Source organism: Convolutriloba macropyga, unplaced genomic scaffold (assembly GCF_964194025.1).
Source record: "Convolutriloba macropyga unplaced genomic scaffold, txConMacr16.3 SCAFFOLD_591, whole genome shotgun sequence".
Classification (NCBI taxonomy): Eukaryota; Metazoa; Xenacoelomorpha; order Acoela; family Convolutidae; genus Convolutriloba; species Convolutriloba macropyga.
In genome coordinates, this window is record NW_027450074.1 from 74,989 (window position 1) to 100,856 (window position 25,868).

The 25,868-nt window shown below is 36.9% G+C and overlaps 1 protein-coding gene across 1 annotated transcript in view; it reads left to right on the top strand.

Moving 5' to 3' along the window:
* The window catches only part of LOC142355582 (uncharacterized), a 47,797-nt gene extending 21,954 nt beyond the window's left edge, over positions 1–25,843 (top strand). The window contains exons 2-4 of the mRNA XM_075407696.1: positions 6,069–6,196; positions 24,489–24,674; positions 24,875–25,843. Coding sequence (XP_075263811.1) covers positions 6,069–6,196; positions 24,489–24,674; positions 24,875–25,749 — 1,189 coding nt within the window. The 3' untranslated portion in view covers positions 25,750–25,843. The remainder of the gene's footprint in view (positions 1–6,068; positions 6,197–24,488; positions 24,675–24,874) is intronic.
* Positions 25,844–25,868: the final 25 nt, after the last annotated feature.

The following is a 25,868-nucleotide window of genomic DNA, read 5'->3' on the forward strand; positions in this document are numbered from 1 at the left end:
GTAATGAACTGATTTCTAACTTCGTTCCATGCTAAACCTGGTGCTAAGGTTTCAAACCATTGGGCTGCGGGCCCACGCAAAACCGAACCAAACAACGCTTTTTGTCTAGCGTCGTATGCTGCTTGCAAATCAGCATCCGCAGGATCTCTTGTTCCTAGTGAGAATTGGATTTTTCTTTGTATTAAACTAAAGAATTCCTGGGCATCTTCAGATGGGTCTAAACCTGTAAATTTCTCTAACGCTATGTCGGGGTACGCAACAACGTTCGCTGCCATGTTTTATTTTAGTGTACGAAAAGAATATTTTATACGAATGTATTATTAGTTTGGGTAATTAGTGTAGAAAATATTTTTGTTATAACAATTATGTAATAAAACGCTAATACTAAGGTAGAAAGTTGAACTGTTTGTTTTGTGTTATGAATTTTATTTGTTTAGGACCGTTTAATGATTGTATTTTAAAATCAAAGTTTTTGCCGTTATCAGTACTAAAAATTTCAACCCAAGAGTAAATATCGGTTTGCTCAACGGTAAAATTTAATAACCAAGGATAAGTGCTTTCAGAGTGTTTAAATTCAACAGAGTATTGGTGAAGTCTGTTTATTTTTGAAAATCTAATTTGTGTGACAAATTCTGTTTTTATAAGTAATTTAACTCTATCTGGTAAACTCGGATCGTCAGGAGAAACGTTGATGTATTTGGGTTTAATGATTTTTAAGATTTGTAAACCAAACGGGGGAATTTTATTTTGGTGGCTCATCCACACACAAGATGATAACGTTTATGCTAATTCTATCACACTGTTCTGATTTCTTAGAGCACACAAAAGTTCCTTAAAGTTTGGGTTGGTCCACTGGTAAGTTATGTAGATTTCAGTTTCTGTTTCGCTAGAAGAGTGATGGTAAATGCATAAAAAGTTTCTGTTCTGGTCAGTTAAATAATATGAAACTTTGCCTATTTTGTTATGTACTTTAATACTTATATTTAGATCTTGAACGTTTACTTTAATATATGACATATAAATAACATAGAACAATTGTTTTTGTTGTTTTATTAATGTATTTTTGTATGAAATTACACAGAAGACAGTATAAAAACGTTTAGTACGGGATGTTTAGTACATCAGTAGTAGTATTTTTGTAGCTATTATTGTGTTTAAATATTGTTTCTAAAGTGCTTGAGTCTGTTAATGACCGTATTTTAACATGAAGCAACAACTTTTCTATGATAAATTTGTGTACAAATTGGGTTAAAAAGGCTAGTTTACGCTCTTTTAATTAATTATTGGCTAAATTTTCTGCGGGAATCTCGATCACACTGTTTTTAGTTTTCAACAAAGTTAGTAAATTCTGAAAATTTGGGTTCTCAGATGCATAAGTTATACAAAAATCAGCGGGAGAATTATGTTCAAACACGTTGAAAATAGCTAAGAAAGTAAATCCGTCAGTAATAAACCGTGTTATTTTACCCCTTCTAGTGTTTTCTATTGCTGTTAGATTAATATGTTCTACAATAACTATTCCAGTTTGGTCCATGCACTGTTTAAAACCTCTATTGGTGAAATTTTTATAGTGAAACCGGTTAAAATGGGGGAATTCTCATCAATTTATGTTATTTTCAGGCTAAAAATCTATGTTGGGGGGTTAAAATTTAGTTTAAAACCCGTTATTCTTTGTTAAATTTGAGCCTTATTGAGATTTATGTGGTAAAAACTTGGTTAAAATATACTAATTTTGTGTAAAAATGACGTTAATATGGCTATTTTCTTGAGTAATATTGGTTAAAATTGAATAAGAATGATGTTTTTAAGGCTTAAATGTGATTAGTATCCGTTAAATTATGATAAAAGTAACGTTAATTTTGTTAAAATCTGGTTAATATTTGAGAATTTAGGTCAAAATGATGTTTATTTGGTTAAAATTTGATTAATATTACCCCACCCGGGTCAAGGAATTGATAAAACAGAGTGAATATTCAACTAAGGAAGGCTTATATTTAACCAAAATTGGGTTAATTAATGTGAAAATGCAACAATGTGTGCTTAAATTTGTAGAAAATTAAGTATAAATTACACTAAACACGTATTGGGGGGATGAATTCTGGTTAAATTTTCGTTAAATTGTTTGAAAATGCTTTATTTTGGTCAAAAATTCAGTAAAAATTAGACATATGTTACTCTAAATATGATTTGGGGGGATGATTTCTGGTTAAAAATCGGCTAATTAGTGTGAAAATGCTAAAATTCTGCTGTGAATTTGGTGAAAATCGGCTAAAATTTAGTTTAATTAGGTGTTGGGGCGGTGAAATTTGGATAATTTTTGGTTATTTGGAGTGTATATGCTACAATTTAATCATAAATTTGGTCCAAATCGGGTCAGAAATAGTCTAAACAAGTTTTGTGGGGATAAATTCTGTATAAATTCCGATTATTTAGAGTGAAAATACTAAAATTTAACCATAAATTTGGTCAAAATCGGGTTAGAAATAGACTAAACAGGTTATGGGGGGATGAATTTTGTATAACTTTCAATTATTTAGAGTGAAAATACTAAAATTCAACCATAAATTTGGTGAAAATTGGGTTAAAATCAAATTAAATATGTTTTGGGGGGATAGAATCTGGTTGAATTTCGGTTATTTAAGATGTAAATACTAAAATTTAACCATAAATTTGATGAAAATTGGGTAAAAATTAGGCTAAATAGGTTTTGGGGGGATGATTTTTGGTTAAATTTTGACTATAAAATGTAAAAGTACTTCAATTGTTATATAAATAAACTAAAAATCGGACATAGATTACCCCCACCCGGGTCAGAACAATTTTACAAGAGCAAAGAATCAGTTGCCTGTTACTATTTTAATGTAAATTTACTGTATTTCGGCCGTAAATTTGATATAAATTACTCTATTTGTTTGTCTATTAGTGTGCTTTCACTTCTGTGGTAGTGGTTATTTTACTATTTTAATCCGATCGGATAGAAAAACAAAAATTCAGGCGTGATTCTTTCCTCTGGGCGCACCAGTTATCAAATTTGGCTGGTCTACTACAGATCACACAATACGGGATCTCTTTATGTATGCCAGTCAAACTTGACAAAAGATATAACAAATCGAAGGCAAAGATATATGCCTAAGACCTGTCTGTGCTATAAGTCTCAATTTAAAGTAGTTGGGGGGCTGAAAAGTTCAATTAATTAAATAGATAGTTTAAATGAACAAGCTTACACTGAGTAGTATTAAACCGGGTTGAGCTGTTACTCGATTGTGTTGTTGTTAAATGATTGTGTCGTTGAAAACTTCTTCCAGTTGATTTCTCACAAGTATGTTCTGTTGGAAAATTTGCTAAGTTGGAAATCTTTACTAAAATTTCTGTTTAAATTTAGGAATTTATTTTGCAAGAAAAATGAAGCAGTTGTCTGCTGCTCGTCGCTGGTTCTGTTATTTGTCTCTCTAATTTTATTCCGTCCCACTTCGCTGAGAGAAACAATTAATTCCTCTCAGCTCCGTTTGGGCCGATAGGGAGCGAATCACAAACTCACGTTCATAGTGAGGTGCTTCTTAATTTTCCTATTGGCCGAGAAGGCAAGAGAATTAACTCTTTTTTATCTCACGGAAAAATTATTGAAACTCCAAAAAATAATAAAAATCTAAAAAGCTGAGAGCATCAATTATTGATTTCGTAGGCGCCTGTTTTCTGCTTTTCCCCTCTTCTAAAACCGCAACAATTATGGTTTTCTTGGGGGCTTTTTATGAGACTCTATTGTCTTTTCCCCTGAAGCAATCTGCTTCATCTTTATTGAAATTGGGGGAAAAGATCTGCATTGCAACTGTCAAAAGCAGAAGTAATTTAAATCAAAAGAAACTGTGGTTTTACAGGCCGCCTACGTTCAACAATGTACATTTTCTATCCTGGATATAAGCGAGGAGATCCAGGCCTAAAGTTGTGTTATTTAAATAAGTCGAACTGAGTTGTTTAAATACTTGTGTACTGGTAGTCTTAACAAGCGTTAGTTTGTTTATCGCGCGGCGAAAGAATGGTTAATTAGCGCCTAAATACGTTCGCTCTAATGCGGGATTAATTATCCGTTCATTTGTAACGGCTCTCGTAATACTACACAAATTGCTCTCGAACGACAGGCGAGGCAATTTAGTTCAAAGGGGGCTTTAGCCTAGTTTTTTATGGGTGCAAAAAAACTCGACCAAGGAGGAAAGACGCCTTGACCATTCACAATGGAATCATCTTTCGAGGAGTTGTGCCTTTCATTCCGCCCAAACTAAGACTCATGGTGATGGCCAAAGCTCCTGAGACTCACCCAGGCAAAAATGCAACTGAAACAGCAGTTCGAATGATGGCTTGGTGGCCCGGCATCAGTCGAGATGTTCTTCGATATGTTACTAAATGCAAGGAATGCCAAGAAAACAGGCCTAGCCTGGGGAAAACAGTATCTACTTGGCCGGAAGCTGAAGTTCGGGAAAGACTCCACATGGGCTTGGGCTACGTCAAGGATCAAGGTAATATCTTAGTGATAGTAGAAGCGGGATCATGTTGGATAGAAGCCTTCCCTGCGGGAAATACAACCTCACAAACAGTGAAGGTGCACTTGAGTCAAATCTTTGCAAGATTTGGGATACCAAGAATATTAGTATCAGACAATGGTCCTGAGTTTGTGAGCAGTTACCTAAAGCAATGGCGTGAATCACTGGGGATTAAAAAGATGGAATCTCCCATCTACCATCCAAGAGCAAATGGGATTGCTGAACGAGCGGTCCAAACAGTGAAACGGGCTATTCATGCCTGGAGTCCAAATCTGAATGTGTCATTTGGCGCTTTCCTACAGCAGGCATTGATGACACATCTGAACACTTCCAAGACACGGGGCAAAACTCCTGTAGAACTGCTACTGGGACGCAAACTAAGACTTCCAGCAGTCACTGATTTTGATCTGTGTGAACGAGTCCTCTTCAAACCGACGAACAGTTCACCAACGGTTCTATCTATTTTAATTATCCGTAAAGGAATGAACACTTCGTTCATTCAACCGGACAATTCAAACAAGACAGTGCTTGTTAGTGACAACCAAATTGCACGGCTGGAACCTGACGACATGAAGACTGAATCTACTGACTCACAGTCTGAGAGCAGTAGGGACGACATAGAAGTGGCATCACCCAACTCTACTGAAGAAACCTCAGTGATTGAAGGGGAACAACCTTCAGTGGCCACGAGAACTTCAAGCAGAAACAAAAAACAACCAGAAAGATTTGGAGAAGCTATTCCTACAAACTTGCTTAAAAAAGGAGGTAGGATGTGATATATCGAGAAGTGGCGAACTTAGCAACTTAAGTTAAAACTTCGGTATATAAAGAAAACTTTCTTACCTGATATTTGGTGAAGTGAAATTGAATAATGGCTTCTAATTTGAACCGAATCGTCTTTTCAAATTTGTTCATACCACAAGTTTATCAGTGTACATAAACCATGAATTTGTGTGATAGATTTGACCTTCCCACCACCAGATATGATCAGAAACCAACTCTCCGACCCTCCCAGTAGATAGAAATGACATGTTCTCAGGTAGGGAGAACAATGTGTTAAGTGCAAAAAACTGCACTAGTACTTGCCATATGCGGCAAGGGAAAGAACTTGTTCACAACTAAGGTGTAAATTTACCCATATCAGTTTATCTATATCTAGGCGGATCTGTAAATTTTCATACTGATACGGACTATAAATACCTGTGAAATGTTGTACATTTAGGCCATTTTGAATTCAATTGTTAAAATAATGAAATTCTTTTTACTCGTGCTCGAGACCACGGCAGTTTTTTAATCATTAACATCATTTTAGAAAATTATCTAGAATGAGTCTTATCAAAAATTCGATGCACTCAAGTTATCGCAAAAATAGAGAAAAATAAATTCAGAAAAAGAGAAAAAGTGAAAATTATAAACGGATATCAAAAATACCAAAAGATATCAATCATTTCGCTGTTACACAAAAGTTAATTCTTTTTAAAGGTATCATATATTTTAAGATTTACTATTATGATATCTGTTGGGTGTTTCTAGATTGTACGATCTGTTGAAGCAGAACGAAATCTCAGCCTTCATTTGTGGTCGGATGGAGGTGGGGGACGACTTCCGAACTGACATCAATGGAAATGCTGCCAATTGCAAAGCAATGGTTGTCTTCTTAGGTTTGTGAAATTATTATGTAATCCTTTGGATCTGTTCCTTTTGTGTGTGTGAATGAATGACATTGATGTGACTATGTGAACAAACCATGTTATTGATATCATTAATTCTTCTGTAAACACTCACGTGCACATTTTAAAGTGCAGAACGTCTGCAGTGCCAGAAGTTAAAATGCCAGAAGTTGCTTCTTAGCCAAAAGTTGAATTCCGTTTACATTCGTCATTTTAAAACGTGCGCGTTTGGTGTTTTAAGCATGGTTAAGTGACTCTTCAGAAGTCAGTTGGAAATTCTGGCTTAATGTCTTGAACCGCGCCGCGGTTCTCGATAAACGCCAGAACTTCTCAGTGACTTCAAGCAGAGTCACGTAACCTATTCATCATGTTTTCATCATTTTGGAGCTAATTTGTTTCCTCTAAAACATTGTTAATTGACCTAACTATTTTTGAACTTGTTTCGACTCATAACCCAGAAAATCACGCAAACAATTGCACGCTTAGAACTTATGAATTGAAAGGTAGGATCTTTTCCGTTTGTGCCCCCCACCAAGCTTAATGGGTTCATATTATTTGCACCCCCAGAATCATGTCCAATATTTTTATATAATGATTTACCATGTAATCACACGTGCTCTGTAATTGGGGGGAGCATAACGTACTGGGAGGCACAAACGGAAAAGATCCGAAAGGTAATTGGAAAATAAGGTTTTTAAAAACTATAGAAATTACGAGAAGGACAAGTTGAGGCCCTGCAACGTACTCTGAAAGAAACCGAACGATCAAACTAACGCATTCTCATGATTACTCCCTTTTGAAGTACTCAAGCATTCGAATTCTTTTTTTTTTACAAAAATTCAACTACCGGAACCAAAATCTTTGATTTCTTTTATAATATTAGTGACTAATCAGTTACGTAACGGTGAGTAGTAAGATAATAGGGTACTAAGATACGGGGGGTTATCCTTCGAATTAATACGTGTGAAAATAGGGGGTTATCCTTGGCGGCGCTACATGTAAAACAACGGCCGTGCGTGATACATGTAAACTAGCTTTCTTCCGCTTTTATTCCTTTCCCTTTGCGCCTTTCTCCGGTTTGTTAGATTTGTAAGAAAAGATTGAATTGAAACCAAACTAAACACTCCAAACAAATTAAATATTTACACTGTGTATTACTACAAGCAGTTTCACCAAAATTGCATGCAATTAAATTGGCATTAGCGCCGTCTTATTTTGCGTGCTGGTTCTTCTTCGCTGCTGCTTGCTTCTTCAGCTTCAAAGTTTATGAAGGGGTTGTCAGGAGAGGAGCTTTCACTGGAACTGGCGTCAATATCTGCAATATCGTCAGTATCAATATCAGATTCAGTTATCTGCTCAGTTACTACTAATCCTGGGTCGGGAGTCTCCCAAGAGCTGGTGGTGGAGTCTGGCTCTGAGAGAGCGGCTGTTGAGGAAGTTTGGGACACTACAAAGTCATTATCCCATTCTGGACTAGAGCTGAGAAGTAAGTTTGAGTAACTGTCATTATCCCACTGAATATCATCACTACCCCAATCAATTTCATCCACACCACAATCAACGGTCTCATAATGTCCAAAGGGTAGAGTTTTTGTTCCGCAGGGTAGAATAAACCTTTTGTTGTCGAACGCTGAAAGGCATATTTTGTTGGTAGTAACAGTTTCCAATACATGATGATCGGACATTATTCGTGTGTTTTCAGTGCGAAACACGTTCCCTGTCGTCAGTGTGCTCAAGAAATCATCATGCCGGAGACGTTGTTGAGCGGCCTTTGTTACTCCTTTAGCCGAAAGTTATCGACAACCTAAAGAGAAAAAAGCCTTTAATCAAGTCTTTATATGTTTACTAACCCCTATGTATATAATAATAAAACTAATACCATTCAGAAAATAATACTAACAACCTTTGTAATTTAAAGATAGAACTAACATGCATTAGAAAAGACAAAGAATACTTACTTTTTGAGAGTATTGAGTATAGTTTCGGCTTTAAACACACAAACTCCGTAATAAAATCTCCTGCAAATTCGTCCTTAAACTTGAGGACTACCCGTTTATTTTCCGTACTGTATAAATAGTGATCATTCGGATAATTGGAGAAATCGAATTCACTAACAACTGAAGCGGGCTTTCTTGCTAATTCCTCATAAAAGTCTGTACTCCGGATTTTATATAGTAAACTATCCGTGTCACTATATAACAAACGACAATCAAAATGAGCGCGCATTGTGAAGTAATGGAAACTGTACATTTGATACTTGGCCAGATCAAGTATAGTTGCTCCAATTATTGTTGGGGTATTCCAATAAATCTTTCTAGCGCGGAAGGACAATGCGGCCAGGTTATCTCCGAATATCATGAACCGATCAAACTCAAACTTTGAAATGGAACTGAGAACTTGATCCGCATCTCGTGCAATGGTAAGCTTACTTCGTCTGCGTTTCGATTCGCAATTCTTACCATATACTGCATTGTTCATGAGCTTATAAAAGTTCTCTTCGAATTTATTGCTGGCGGCTTGACGTTTATTACTGTTGAGTGTTATATAGGGTGCTAACCAATTCGCTTGTTTGAACTGTAGGACACGGTGTACTTTGGCAACAATTAATCCAAGACTAACGTATAATTTGAGCAGTTTGTAATGCAATACATAGTTCTTTTTGTCGAATAGCGTTTGAAGCAACTTTTTAACATTCGAGCTGGGTAATCTGTGCTCAAGTTGATATTCGCCCAACCAATCATCTTGAACAATTTCTTTGGTAGGGGCAAGCGGAAAGTCTCGGTGGTCATCGTGTAAGTGGACAGGGTAATTTAAGTCTACTTCAAGAAAATAACCAACTGAAGCGTCGTTAGGGGTATTGAGGATTTCGTTAAGGGTAATTTCTACGTTGAAGGCGAATTCCCCCACTGGTAGCATGTCCATTTGCATGACACCTCCATAGAGATTATTTGCGTCTACACAGAGCGCAAAAGTTGACTCCTCAGAGGGCCGGTAATCCGATAAATACTTATTATTTGCAACAAAATGACGCTCCTCGTAAACAGATGTTACTCCTCCTCGTATTGCCGGTTCAATCATGTCCAAATGTTCTCGTTCTGTCATCAGCTCAATGTTTGCCCTGCATATCTTTAGTGACGCTTCTTTTGCCATATTGGGGAGAGTGTAGAAATGCATGCAGTCGAGTTTGTATGTTCGAAAGCTAAGTTCACGGTGAAACTCACATACACAAGCTAATAATGCGCAGTCAAGTTTAAGGTATGCGTCATGATAGTCTTGTAAAGTTTTGCACCCCAATAACGTCCACATTTGGTTAGCATGACCTAAATTTTCTTCACTAACAGCCAATTTTCCGCCTTCTAATGTATTGCGCCATTCTGAGAGGGGTGGTAGAGATTGCTCAGAAAACTTTGTTCGATCACATACATAAGAATAAGGATAATATCCTTTTTGTTTGAGTAAGTGTGCGTTTGATTCGGAAACCGAGGGGAACATTGCTTTCATGATATCGAAATGTGTGTCAGGTATAATTTCTACAAGTTTTTCCAGCGAACTGTTCATCATTTTGTACGAATCGATGAATCTTAAATACTCGTAAATTTTTTGTGTTCTTCCTTCTTGAGTTGTAATAGTATCAATCAGAACTCCGAATGTCATTGATATGTATTTCTCATCTGTTGACGGAATGATTTTTATTGTTGTGGTAGACTCACAGTTGTTCAGAGCAAGACAAATATGATGTAAGTCATAGTTTTGTATGTTATGACCGACCACAGGCGTAAAATTGACATACCGTCTCGCTCGATTACACTTTTCGTGTGCCCAGCCCAAGAATTGGCCACTAAAATGACAATGGTCTAAATCTATGCTCGGGGTCAAGCTCGCTGTCAAATGGTTCTTCGCATATCCAACAGTGTGTAGCGCTCTTTTTGTCCAAGCTTCTCCGACTTCCGTTGTAGAAAGGAAACAGTTTTTTGCGTTCATGTATGTCCCTTGCTAACGAATGCAGCATTCGAACAAAGTTTCCCATACAATCTTCTGAGCTGTCCACATGATGAAAAGAGGGAACGTTCGAGTGATGATCAACAACTGCCAAAGCAAATCCACATGGCTCGTGCTTTTCAATCACGCGTGTTGATGATTGGTCAGTTGCTGCATCACATCCAGCGACGGGTAGGAGAAAAGATTCAAAGTCAAAATAAATGACCAGAGGAACAAACCACGTAGCTGAAAAATTTGAGAACTTGTATTCATTTTTATCTGGTGATGGCATTTGAATAACTGCAGGGGCATTTAGATAACAATTTTCAGTATGAATATTATAGCTTTCCAGTCCATCACGACACAACCAGAAACAATTACGACAAACGCGATAACCAAATCTGAATTTCAGGTCTCTAACTTTACAAACGACTTTCACAAGGTCAGTAATGAGAACATAGTGATAAATGTCAGCATCATAAAGAAGTAAAAGATCCATAACAAAATCTGATTCAAAAGTAGAGACTCGTAGAGGGTAAATTGTCCTTTATCGTAACCAAAAACGTTGATTGCCACATCATTGAGGGTTTCAAAGGCGTTCATTTGCTCAAATCCCATTGGCATTTCAAATTCGCCTACAGGTTGGTGAATGTTCTCTTGCTGATATGTTGCTGGAGATGTTTTGTCAATATGATAGTTCCTGTCATCTCTATCAAGACTGATTCCATGATGCGCATGATACGCTGCCACGAAGCAATAGTTGAAACAATTGGCATCGTCGTGGTTTCGAATGTTGAGTAATCCGCGACAGTTTGCGAGCTTATGGGGTAAGGCAAGATAGGATGAGCCGCGAATTGGTCGGTAGCGGGCAAATTTGATGTCAAGTTTGATTATTTTTTCAACAACCCAACCACTTCCAGATGAAGCAAACGTAGACAAGACAGCCATCATTTTTTCCACCATGCTCCAGTACAACTCGTTTGTGAGACCCTCTACGTAAATGGGCGTCATGAGGGAGTTGGCATAAATTTCAATGCGCTCCTCCGTTTCGGTTGCGTTTTCATCTTGATGCAGCTTCAATAACTGTACTTTTACCGCAAATTGTACTTTCTGTGGTCCTTGGCTCAGCCTTTGCTCAATTAGCGTTGCAATTGCAGATCTTTGATTGAGCATGAAGCTCTCAAGATCTCTGTCAGCTGTGTTATTGACAATTTCATAAGTTTGTAACACACCGTTGAAGGCTGTTTCCGCTGTAGCCTCTTTCGGTTGATATTCAGGTCCAAATACGGGCAGCGAGTGAAGGGAGTTCATATGCTGCGCAAACAAGTGCGCATCATTGAATCCCATGAAGCACGATCGGCAGCAGTTTGTAAACTTCGAGTGGCAAGTTCGCATATGCTGTTCCAATTCAGACAGTTTCCGTGAATTGAACACACATAGGGAGCAGTTGTAAACAGGAAGGCCAACATCGTCTGGATGGAATTTATGTTGATGTCTTGAACGGTTCCCACGAGTGCTAAACGTAGCGTCACAGAAGTTGCATGAATAGACCATTTCTAATAGTTTTGATGAATTTCAAATTCTAACAGAACTTTGATAACAAGTAAATAACTCGGAAATGACTAAGCTCACCAAAACTGAAACACGAATGTAATTTCTGTGCGCGAAATTCAAAATTTCAAAATGCTGCAATCTGATTGGTCGGTTTTGGCGGTTACCTTTATTTCGAAATTTTGTTAGTTATGAGAGAAAAAAGATGTGTTTTCAACTCTCCATTGCAATCCTATGCCAAAATATATCACCATAAGGAACCCTACAGAGTATTGCTGATCATTTTTTTTTTCAAAAAACGTTTTTGGAGAAGCTGGAAAAACATGATAATTTTTAAAATTGTAAAATGCGCTATTTTATGCATTTTTAATTACGGGTGGTTAGAGTTGTCCTACGTTCTTAAGTCTGATGAGCAAAAATGCTCCTCGTGCCCAAAAACATAGGACCCATATAAAAAAATTACTCAAAAATAAACAGAAAAAAAGTTTATTTTTCTATCAATCAAGTCATTAATTAACAATTACATGACAATTACATGACATAAACATGTGTCTTTTTTCTGAGGCCTTTTTTGATGACAGCTGTTATGAGATAAATTTGCACTGAGGACCCAACAAGTCCAAAAATGTGAAGAAAGCCGATCTAACATCTTTCCTTTGGGTACTTCCTACGCTAATTAATGCCAGATGTTAATGTGACATTGATTGCCAGATGTTTTGAAAATCGGTGAAGGAGCCATTTTTTGATGATGATGCTTATGAGCAATAATGTCAGGCATCAAGCAGTGATTACAAAACCGTTGCAAAAATTTCAAATTTTTTTTCTAGTAATTAGTAATTAGGTTAATTAACCCTTAATTAGTCGCTAATTAGGAGTTAATTATCTCCATAACGGATGAGTAAAATTTGACAAGTGTGATGAGATGTTTTGTACTTCAGAGTATGCTGAGGCTTACTGAGCAATCAGTTTCATCCCAAGTATTTTTTGGAACCGTCTTTTTTGGGGTCAAAGGTCAGAGGTCATGTGTCAAAAAAATTTTTTTTTTAGTTTTTTTTTTGTTTTTTTTTTAACAAACATGCTCTTTTTCTTTCAATTGATTCCCAAGTAACAAATGGGAGGTGATTCTAGTGTAAGCTGGAGAGCGCATCTACTGAAATAAGTGTTAAAAATTGACGTCTGAAATGCATGTTTTCAAAATTTTTCTTTGATTATTTTTCAATTTCTGAAAATTTCTTCAACTTATGAATTGAATTGGAAATCAATCCATGCTACAGCTGTGGTATGGAGTTTGCATGTAATTAGCGTCAATACCGCTTACTCTAAAATATGGCTATATCTCTTAAATTTTATGTTTAATATTTAATGTTAGCAAAAATTTTGTAGATTGAGAAGTGTATTTATGGATATAGTTCACACACCACGTCATAGTAGTTGCAATAATTGAGTGTTTGTTAGGAAACGAATGTTTACGTCATAATGAAAATCCTTTCTGAACATGTTCGAACTTGAAAAGTTGCGAAATTTTAATTTCTTTAGCTCAGCAATTTTAAAACTACAAAAACAGATATCAAAAGTTAAATTCAGTTTTCAAAAAGTTGAAATCACATTTTATTGAAACAGAATCAAGTTAGCAACTCACTATATAAAAGAGGTTTGTGGTGATTCATCAAAGTTTTTTAAGTCAATCAAATAAGTCCATTAAAGAATTCTCAGGCAGCCGTTTCTTTGGTGCGTTGCAAATCTTTGGAGTGTCTGTAACGCCAAAAACACGTGCTGGTTCTGGTGTTTGAAATTGTGTAGCTGAAAGTAACGCTGTATCAAACTGGTTTTCACTGAGCAGAGCGGTAGAATTGTTCTTGTGAATTCCCGCAAAGAGAGATGGACTAGATGTCGGCGTCAAACTGGGACTCGGATCAACTGCTGGTGTTACTGGCAAGCTGGCTGAATCCAATTGTGATTGATTTTCTGGGGAGCAAGGTGATGACTTTATGCCCCACATGTCAGCTAAGTTTTCGCAAGCTTGATAAGCCCCTAACTGGTTTTCAAACAGAGGCACACAGTCGCAATCGTAACGAAACAAAATTCGTTTAACGTCGTTAGGTAATGACTCCATGTCAAAATGTTGAAATGTTGGCAAAGCTTTTGGAGGTAAATGTCCCCCTGATGTAATAACACTGCATTCTGCTGGTTCTGTCTTCTCTGGTAATGAAGCAATTGCGTTAATGAAAAGCTTAGGTATCAAACAGTGCTGGTAAGTTTGCCAAACATCACCTTGTCTCTTCTGTTGAATCAGCACAACAAAGTTTTCGAACACTGTCTGATAAACCAATGTTCGCTGGAAAGAAATAACAGATTCAGCAAGTATTTGAACTGACATAATTTTTTGCACAAATTTTAAGAAAGAAATTAAAACCAATTTGATAAAAGACGGTTGAAAAATAATGTTTGTCTGGTAACGAACTCTTGAAAGAAAGCAAAGTGCACTGAACGCAAGGTTTAAAGAAAATGAATACCTAGTTCTAAAGTTGTATTGTACAACGCGTAATTCAACAGTTTATGTCTGGGGTCATAATTGGTTTTAATTTTGGTAGTGTATATGCTCTGTTACATGCTCTACATTTGTTTTATACATGGGTTGATACAGTCTATAGTTTGTACTAACTCAATTCTTATCTAGAACGTATTTTATTATTAGCATTTCATTTTACACTGGTAAATGTTTGTTCTTATCAGAATTTCCCTACTGCTGTAGGTTCACATGTGTCTCCAATTTTAATACACACCTAGGGTCACATCTGTTCAACATATGGTCAATTCCAATAACCAATGTACACTACAATGACGTCAAATACACACCTAGGGTCACATGTGTTCCAAGTTATAAACATATGGACAATTCCAATAAACAGTGTACACTGCACCGTTGGTCCAAGTACACACCTAGGGTCACATGTGTTCCAAGTTATAAACATATGGACAATTCCAATAAACAGTGTACACTGCACCGTTGGTCCAAGTACACACCTAGGGTCACATGTGTTCCAAATTATAAACATATGGTCCACATATAATAAACAGTGTACACTGCACTGCTGGTTCAAGTACACACCTAGCGTCACATATGTTTTTTGTCTTATCTAAGGTCACAGCTGAAGTTAATTATACAATACTTGAACAACAGACAGACTCAAGTACGCCATAGGCGTACTTGAGACTGTATTCACAAATCATTTGGATTTAATTAGGCAGTTTGACGACACTTGTTTAATCCCAACTTGCCGCTCCCATTGAATTGTACTTTTACACATTATGACACTTGAAAGTAATAAAACAAGTTGCACACTATGCCTTTCACGTCCATTAAAGACACTGAGTTTGGAGATTGTTATTTCGATATTTCCAAAACTGATAAGCGCTTTCAGGGCAACGCTGAAAACCTATGAAAGGACAGGGACATATGTATTTCTGAAATTGTTCAAAAAAGCAACAGACGATTACGAGTTTGAACAGAGAATTTCGTTAACTCTTGGAGAATTTGAAAATTTGGTCAGTTCAGCTAGCAAAATAAAGAACTCAGTGGCTGATCAGCAGTCATCGCCAAAACCACCACCAGCGAAGAAACCAAAAATTCAAAAAGAAGTTGTCAACAACGATGGTTGAAGCGATGTTTGAGCGTTCTCCAAATTACTTTAAACAATTTCAGAAACAGTTCAAATTTCTCATTGTGGAAGAGAAACGTACCTTTTCTATTGGAAATTGTTATGCAGTGTGTGCACATTTTGATTCCGAATTTTGCAATTTAGTAAATAGCCATTATCACGTTTTGATTGATACAACTACTTTTGAAAACGAAACATTGAAACGATTTCAAAGCTTTCCTGTGCCTTGTGTTTATACAGCTTTTAAGTTCCTGTTTTGGACTGCACCAAATTTGGAGACTAATGGAGATGTGTTTTCAAAGCTTAAATTAGCAATCGATTTCAACAGTTCTGCAGAAAAAAATTGATTCGCAGTCAGTGCGCAAACGACTACCAGCTTTTGCTAACAACAACAACAATTTATCGAAAAGCAGCTCTGCAAAACAAACAAATGGCAATCCCAAAACGAGTGCCAAGATGCCAGTAGTTGCCCAAAAGACTATCTACAATTGCCGGCCTACATCAAAACAAATTCAAACTGATTTTGTCAATAGTGAAACTTTACGCAGAGTTGAAACAATTTTGTATGGTCCTCATTCTGGTGCTTTTTGTCAAATTATGGATATTTTTTTGAGTGGATATGGAAAATTGAATATTGATTCTGATTTATTGAGTGTTCGCTTTGTGTATGAAGAAAAAGTAAAGTTTTGAAAAAAAAATAAATTTTTCAAGTTAGTAAGGTTAGAACATCATATGAAAAGCAAAACGAATCAATTCATTATCGCTAATATTTACAAGTTTTTGAGCATTGAAAACAAAATGAGCAATATAAATACAAAACAGTCCACAAAGTTTAGAGTTTGCACTTTGAATTGGTTGATTCTCCAAGAGTTGATAGATATTATGATTGTTGCCAACAGAAATGATTCTTTGATATAGGTGTTTGTACGATGAAATGGGCCGACCAAGGGGATCGGCAAACAGAAGTTGATTGTTCTTTCTGCATAAAAGTAACCAGTGGGTGCCAATATTTTCAGCAGTTGCTTCATTAACAATAAGGAAGCTGTTTCTGTTCATTTTTTCCGGAAAGTTGTTGGCCGCAATCACGCCATGAAATTTGTATTTAAGAGTTTTGCAGCCTTGTATTAAATCATTAATATCATCTTCATCCATCATTAATTTGTCAGAATGTGATTCTTTGATACTCTTCTTGCACTATCAACAAAAACTGTGCTCGCTTTTTCGCCAATAATGAAAATCTCTATATTGTTCGGTAGGGCCGCAGAAAATTTCAACTCAATAGAAATTGACGAATTTGTAAGCTCAGGGTGAATAAAATCATGGGATGCTTGTTGGGTACTGGTCAAATCAAAAACCATTATGAAATGGTTCGGGTAATCTGTCAAACTTATTCCATGACCATTGTCGATGTAAGCTAAATCCGATATTGTATTAAAGTAGAGACGTTTGTCATCACTTGTTGATATTGGACTGTCTGCCACAGGTAAACCGTTTCGGTAAATATAAATCTGCTCAAGGTCGAATTTGCGGAAATTAAATGGATTTTGTCTGTTGTTACCAAGAAACGCTTCGTTAGTGTTCAGACAAATTGCTAGTCTACGAATCGGTTCTCTGGCAAAAATATCTTCTTGTTTCCAACTGTGGAGACCCGTTGATGCCAGAAATGTTTTTGTTAGAGTCTCCAAGTAGGGATACGAAGCTGGACTTTTTAACAAAGTCTTTTCTATAGCCGATACGACATCATCGTTCAATGTCATCTTGCGCACATAAATTAGCTTCGACAATTTTTACTTTGTAGTGCTTGGCTGCATCGTCAGACATTATAACAAAATCATCTATTGACCGTCTAAACGCAATGCGAAGTGTCACACCACTTAGCAAATGTCTGTCACAAGTGAAAAAGTCAACTGCAACTTTACCGTAAAGTGTGCACTCAGCCGATTGCCTCACTAGGGCTTTCCTTCTGTTCACTTCTACAGTTGACAACGCTCCTGGATTTTCTTCGTAGGAATAGCCCTGACATGCCAACCAGGTGTTTTTTGCATCTTTGTTATGTGAAAATTCTGTTTCAATAAAACTTTTATGAGCATAGTTTCCGTTAGCGTTTGAATTTTTTAGTCCATTAGCAGACACTGTACAGTCAGAGAAGAGTGAATGTAAAACATTATTGCAAAAATAGGGAGCATCTGTCTTCGTAACATCTGTTGCTGCTCCTGCGTCATATCTCAAATCAGCTTCTGATAACTGGACAATTTTACATTTCACTTCCAAGAAAATTTTCTGTAAGTCAATAAAATTATTTCGGTCACCGGCGACTTCAAATTCTAACATGGGTCCATTTGGACTGTAGACTGGGCCCAACTTTTGACAAAAACTACCATCGAAAGTTACTAAGAGAGAAGGTTTTTCGAACAAATCCAAAGAACTGTGAGTTGCCTCTGATGGTAACAAATTAGCGATCATCGTTCACTCTGGCAAAAAAATCTGACCGACTTCTTTTTGGAGCTCTGTGCTTTGAAATGGTTTTTTTGCGTTTGTTGATTACTTTCTGTGGCTTGACTCGTATTGAATTCCTCCGACGTGAAGTATTTCGGCGAGATCCCCCTGTCTGTTTTTTGACAGTTTTTGAGATTGTATTTTTAAACGCCTGTTTAGGAGATTTTTTGCTTCCGACTACATCCAAAATCTCTGGAACACTTTGTTTCAATAGCTCTTTCCCGATACGCTTCGCTGTAGGCAAAATGAAACGACGTGCTAAAGGTAGCGCAACACGTCCAATGCCTGCAGCTAGAGCTCCAAAACCACTTCCTCTTTGACGATAATGTCCAGAGAAGTGGGGCAAAGACGTTGCTTGATTGGCATAATAAGAATCCATTTAAGGGGAAAATTTTTTGAATTGTAGTGTTAGAATAACTTTTCCAGTTCCCGAAAAGGGAACTAATTGTCCTGTTTCCGTTCTCAGTTCGATTGAAATCGATTGAATTGTGTTAGTTAGGAGCTTCTTATAGTCTAAATTTGTAAAAACTATCCTATGAGTGGGTTCAAGCTCACAAACACTACCGTTTTTCAGACGTTGTTTTGAATCAATGACTCGCAAAAGAGGAGCCTTAGTGTCACCGACGTATTGGTATTCAATTATGTTGGTGTAGATGAAAATTAGATGTTTTCCAGCACAAAGGTCAGCTGGGAACTCCCCATAATAAGCTTTCGTATCATCACTTTTCATAAACCTGTTCGCATTGGGAATCATTTTGTACCCAATCTGTATTCCATTGCCGTCAGGAATACCCTTAAATCCAATAATGCTGGGAATTTCTTCGCTGGGAAACGTAATTCCCTCATACTTGCCAAATAAAATTTCATATTTCCCAGAGCTCTTCAACTCTCTGAATGAAAAATGGGGCAGGCCAATTGTGCGCTTAATTGTAGCAAGAAGTTGAGCCACTGTATCAAAGGTTCCTGGCATAAAACTAAATTGTTGTCCACTATAAGGTCTAGAAATAACATTGGCTCCCGAAGAAATCTTTTGGGAATCTTCAAAGTCTTTTAAGTTGTACGCAATTAGATTTCCGTTTACTATGTTTTCTATTTTGGTTGGGAATATGATTTCACTTAGCGCCACTCTCCAATCACCTGCAAGTTGAATTTCATCATTGAAAAAATTCCGAAATGATGCAAGTGTATTTGTATCAAATATTTCCATTGAAGCTGATGAAACAACGTGAACTGTAAACTCGTCTTCAAACCGGTTGGTGGACATTTTAAACAAGAGGGAGCCTGACAAGTTGTAATTCTGGTTGGTAAAATTTTCCTTGAATTGGTTCCTTGTCTGCGTCAGCTAAGGTGTATGTTGGTGGGCTTAATGTCGGTATTCCCGTTATTTCAAAGACTTCGTCTGTGAATGATTGCATATAACTTTTCCTGAATGCTTTATCTTTTTTAACTACTCTCACAAAGTCTCCAATGTAAAACTTGGGCTTCTGAGTTGAGCTTGTTTGTGCTGCCAATGACACTAGTCGTGGCACATCCGTTTTTGTAACTTTGTTAGGAGCAGTTTTTGTTATTCGATTGACTCTTGAATTGATTGTTTTCACAAATTGGTCTAATTGGTCAATGTAGCTATAGGTCCACTTTTCTTCAAGATACCGATGAATTATCTTTTTGAGAGATCTAATGTTCCTCTCTGCAAAAGCTGACTTTTTTTCGCTAAAGGTACTATATAAATGAATTCCACGTTTGGTACACAATTGTTTGAATGCTCCAAGAAATTCTGTACCATCGTCAATCCATACTTTTTCGGGTTGTTTGTTTTTGATCATCTTTTTGAATGCTTCAGCTGCTTCGGTTGCGTACTTTGTTTTCATTGGTTCCACTCGTAAATATCTTGACAAACAATCAACCGCTACTAGAAGATACTTTATATTGCGGTTATACTTTGCCAGTTTATCAACGTGTGCCAAATCCAGAGACCAAATTTCGTTGATGTCTTTTACAAAAACTTTAAGCCTGGGAAATTTTAATCGAATTGAACGGTACTTTGTGAAAGACGGCTTTGTCTCCAAATAGGACTGAATTTTACCTAGAGGGAGCTTGCTTTGCGTCTGTAACCGCTTTATGCTTCCATACGATGCTGGTCCTTTTAAATAAAACTGATCCAATTTTTTTACTTCAGGAAAAGAAAGACCACATCTTCTGACTGGTCTCTTCTTTGTCTGTCGTTTGGTCCGGTTCTTCTTTATATCTTTTTTGGGTTGGTTTCGAGCCACTGTGTTGTTCTCTACTAGAGAAGAGCTCTTGCCGACTGGGTTGTTCTCTACTTGGGAAAAACTCTTGTTCACTTTCAGACGAGGCTTCCAAGATTTGCTTGGCATGTGTATTTGCAACAAGATGAGGTGAGATATTAAGAGCAATTAAAATTTTGGAGTATTTTTCAATGTCATTTTTTTAGTTGGTTGCTGCAGATTGTACAGAAATGTTGAAGCTTTAATGCCCAGTCTTTCTTTATTTACGTGAAGAACGTCGTTCGACTCTACAGTTACTGTTTCAGATTGGTTAATCAAGTCAAGTATGATTTTTGATCTTTTGATTTGGTTTTTATTCATAAAATCTAGCTCTAACAATATGGAGTCGAAATCTTCGCTTTTTCTTTGTTTTTTCACTACTGGTTCAATATCGCTGTCTTCGCTCATGGGTTCTGTTTTTTCCTCTTCTGCTGTTTCAATCATTTTGTCTGCAGTCTCAACTGGTTCAACTGCTCTCTCTGGTTTTTCCATTGAATTCGACTGGTTTCTTTGCAAAAGAGACAGCTGTGCAGCTTTCTGTTTGTAAATGGGATTGTCCAAAACTTCTTTTTTAACCGGTTGATGTGAAGCAAACATTCGTTTTGGAATTAAAATGAATTCTTCGGTGTGCATTACGATTTTGTCAAATAACGATAACAAGCGAAACCAACAGTTTTGACCAAATCTGTTTCTCTAGCAAAAAGTTGCCTCTTTTCTTTCAAACTTGTTTGTCTAGACAATAGTTTTCTGAATGATTTTTCATAGCCTTGGACAAAACTTTTTCGTATTGGAACATTACCATTGACAATGTTGAGCAAACATTCGCAAAGGAATTTAATGAAATGATTTGGAGCTCTCTCTATCTTCTCTTTTAGTTTTGTGTCCGATATGTTTAGCAGCAGCCCCAGCATACAAACTTCTTTCTCTCTCATCGCTTAAACTTGTAATAACGGCTTTAGCTGATGGCAGATAAAAAATTGATGGTCCTGGAGGAACAATATTTGAACAGTAGCGCAAGACGTCTGATGTTTTGGGATCCAAATCAATTAAAAAATGACCAAACGGTTCTTTAGTTGCCAGCTCATAGCTTTCTTTTAAAAATTGAGAGTTATTCAACTGTCTACCAATAAAAGTAATCTGTTGTGTGTCACGCGGTGATTTAAACAATATGATATGTGTTGTATTTAGATCAATTGTTCTGGACCATCTGCTTTGCTGGAACAAATTGTGTTTAACATAAATTACACTGATGTTTCTGTGTCGCCCTGCGGTTGCTAATTTTGAAAATTCTTTGTCATTAAAAATTTCTTCACATGAGTCATCGAACACAAGGAGGCAGTTGTCTAACTCTGAAATGAGTTCAAAATTAGAGAATTTTTTAAAATGTATGTTCAGTTTCTTCTCTAACGATTGGAATTTGGGCTGATCGTGCTGATAAAAATAATAAATTGTTTGAAATTCTGGGAAAAAAGTGCCAACTAATAACATTTTGAAAATGAGCTCAGTTTTCCCGCAACAAGATGGCCCGCAAACAGCCATGAACAACCGGTCAGAGGTGGAAATAATTTTATTCATAACTTTGGATTTGGAAGAGCGTATCCAACTGTACAAGAGAGAAGTGAAAACCAAAATGTGGATTCTTCACAGTCGAGACTGAAAAAAACCAACTTGGCGAGAGACACAGTTATAAGAAAAATTATTATTAAGATTTGTGTAAAGTATACAACCTCTGATCGAGGCAATCTCGAATTGCAAAACCTCCAAGATCGTCTTTCTTGGTGGTCAGCGTCAAAAACCATGTCAGTTATGCCTCCGCCCGAATCTAGTTGATCTTCGGTTTGACTCATTTTGAAACAAAATTATTCAAAAAATGAATTGCTTTTCAAGAATGTTACATAATTATTCAACAATAAAAAATTCATACAAAACATATCCAGAGTCGTTGTCTCCTTGTTTGTAAGTGATTGTATAGTTTGCATTCATCGAATCTTGTTTATCTCTAAAAACAATTGACTCTACATTGTTCTCTTTAATCAGCTGCTTGATTTCATCGGGAAGAGTCTCATCGTCCAGAGACATCAGAATTGGCACTGCACGCTTGGGCGTAGGTAAAGGGGTTAGTTTCAACCTTTTCATTTTCTCTTGTAAAGACATGGTACAATTGAAAGTACTCCAGTAGAGAAAGATACTTCTTGAAAGCTTCTATTTCAGCACCAGCACACACGATCTGCTGTTTTCTCAAAACTGTTTGCCCTCTTGTGTCAATTTTTTCTTCCTTGATAAGAGTAACCGTTAACTGATTTTCAGGCGTTATGCAACTGTAAACTGTCAAATTTGGAGACAAATTCACTTGAAGTAGAGACGGAGCTGGTTTCTCCAACCGACGATTCATTCGTCTGCCACTGGTAAAAGATTTTTGCCTTCTTATTGGCACAATGCTTGCTTCTTTGTCGTTTTGGGCAACTCAATGCATGTAACTTACAAACTGGTGTCTCCCGATATAATTTCAAGTGTTCAATTTTTGGGCAAAACAAAGTTTCCAAGTTGATAACGTTCCTCTGTAACAGCTGCCGTAAAGTTTCCGTTTTTTCTAATCCTTTTGCGTAAAAATCAGAAAGGGGAAATTGAAGAACTATACTTTGAAAAATCTGTTGCAAATAATGATAAGGGTACTCTCCTGTCTCCCACGAGAGACCATGAAGAAATTTAGATACCCACAGGAAAGATCTTTGCTCACTCGAAGAAAGTATGTTAAATGAGTTTGGAGGTAAAAACGAAATTGTATCGTTGTAATTTTTGGTAGATACCGCAAGTTCTTTTTATTATAAATCCAGATTTTTTACTTCTAAAGCCTTCAAAATCAAGAACAACTGCTCCAGATTTCAACATTCCAGCAAATTGAATAAACTATTTTTGAAGGATTTTACGTATAAACAAAAAGCAATTCCAGTCACATGACCAAGGTACTCATTTGTGACTGAAAAAGGTAATACGTAGGAATAGCGTGGACCCTTTTCACTATATTCATATACAAAACCGGAAGCGTCGTGAAGTATCGCATGCAGTCTCAAAACTTTGAACGATTTAAAATATTTGTCGAGGGCTGAATTGTCGATGCCAATCAAACCACCATAGGGTCGTAGTTTCAAAGCTATATCTAAATCAATCTCAGGATCCAAATGAAGACAAGTAGCTAAAAAGTATAAAAACCGTTCACCGTATTGTGAATATTCTTTTTCGATTTCCTTATAAGTTTCGTGAATACTCTTCAAATCAACTGTAGCAATTGTAGCCATATGATTTTATGAACGATCACTCAAAAATGACTCTAGCCAGGCTTTTCCGCCCAAATCAACCTACATGCCAATTTACATGTATCACGCACGGCCGTTGTTTTACATGTAGCGCCGCCAAGGATAACCCCCTATTATCACACGTATTAATTCGAAGGATAACCCCCCTATCTTAGTACCCTATTATCTTACTACTACGGTGTAATAGAAGGCTTAAGAAGTGCAAATGAGAAGGTGGAGTCCATTTGTATTAAGAGCTGGTATTAAACGTCAATTATTTTGTGATCGTTCATCTGACCGCTTTTCGTTTGGGGGCACTATGTGCGGGGTGCCTGGCCATAAAGCATGTTGCTTGATTGATAAAATTTCAGGATCTTTTCCGTTTGTGCCCCCCCAGTACGACATGCGCCCCCCAGTTACAGATCACGTGTCATTACATCGTAAATCATTATGTAAAATGTGGCACGTGCGTCTGGGGGGTGCCAATAATATGCGCCTAATAAGCTGGGGGGCACAAACGGAAGATCCAAATTTCAGTGTGCTACCACAGTGAAGTAAACCGATAGCTGTACTAGAATTTTCAGATTGAAGTTTTTAATTTGTTATAAAAATAAACCGAGGTTGCTTAGCGTAGCTTGAAGAACCGAAAAAAAAGATCTCAGATGGCGTGCGTTGGTCAAAGGCGCAGAGTTGGAGATTCTTTGTTGCGTGAACAAATGACAGCTAAAGTTAGAAACAACTTCTAAATATATAGATTTTCAACTAAATAATAACTCAAATATGCAGCTGATGCTAATTAATGCACTATATATTATTGCACTATGTGTTAATGCCAATTAACGCACATATAAAACTTCGTTAATTCATTTTGGGCGTTCTCTTACTTCGCAAATATTTTGTGCACGTTGTTTAGATATGTATCAATATGTTATTTACATCGAGACGCAGAATGTATTGAGGTTAATGAAGTAAAATATCCAAGAATTTGAAAAAAATTCTACCGTAATGGCATTACTTTTAGACGAGGCGTGGGCTCAGAGCGGAGAGTGCGAGGCAGAGTTCTTCTCCGCCATCTCTCTTTACAATCGGAAGAAGACTCCGAAGATTCTGCCAATAGTAGTGGACGGGTTCCACTGGATAGATCCAGAACAACACTCGGAGGCGCATAACATCACATCTAGGTTTCAATGCTTGACTATACAGAGGGGTGAGTAGTTTTCAAAAACTTACTCCTTAACTTTAAGATATTTCCCACATTTTCCGCAATTTTTTGCAAGTTTTAAAGTTTTCTCAATGTTTCGCGGAGTTTAAAATTAGCAAAAACTCTCCTGAGAACAGGAACTCATTTTAACTTATATTTCTAATATCATCTGTATGAATTTCATCAAGAAAAACTTTTTCTTTTAGGCTCCGAAACCGATGAAGTGTTCGAGAAAATCATCGAGAAATGCCGTGAACTAGTATTCCGACAGAAGTCATCGAGTGAGCAGAAAAAGAAGACGAAATCGGAAGTATCTGAACAAACTAACAGTCTCATTGAAAGTTTCATCACTTGTGAAATTTGTCACAATGTGTTCATGGATCCGCGCATTCTTCCCTGTAATCATACATTCTGTCTCAATTGTCTGAAATCATGGAAGGAAACTTTAAATTCAAAAGGTCTCGAATTTTTGTGTCCGAAATGCAAGACTAAATGTGCTCAGAAAAAGGTTGACCAGTTGCCTGTTGACTTCAAGGCAAATCAGCTCATCGAGGTCTTTCATGGATCTAAAGTTAAAGAGTCAAAACCACAAGCCGAAAGTAGCGCTAAGCCGAATAATTTGAACATTTCGTCTGAACTTGAAAAATGGTTCGGGGACCACAAAGTTCCAGCGGAAGCTCAAAAAGTCTTGATTAATGAGGGTTTCGAGACTTTGGAAGTTATACTGGACCTAACAAAAGAGGATTTGAACGGATTCAATGCCATAAAACCGGGTCATAGAGCGATGATTTTAAAAGCCATAGAACACTCAAAGCCGAATTTCGAATCTCTTCTGAAAAGTGAGGAGATGAAAATGATTGAGAGCGTGTTTGACGATCGAATTCTGACGTCTGGAACGCATCCTAATGACTCATTGAAGTTCTGGGCGACGTTTGATGAAAAAGAGTTACAAGAAACGACTAATGAGTATAAAAATTTAGCGCAAAAATTGCTCGAAGCTGAAATCTCTTCAACGGATTTGAAAACGGACAAGCTCTATAAGATCGCGATGGTTTTATGTGAAGCAGGTTTGTTTTTTTAAATTGAGAACTTAGTTGCTATTTATAATTTGGCAGCCATAATCTAAGTAGATTGTTACGGCTGCAAGAGTAACACTGTTGGCAGTATGAAAGAGAGGTTTTGATAACGGTAATTTCGTAT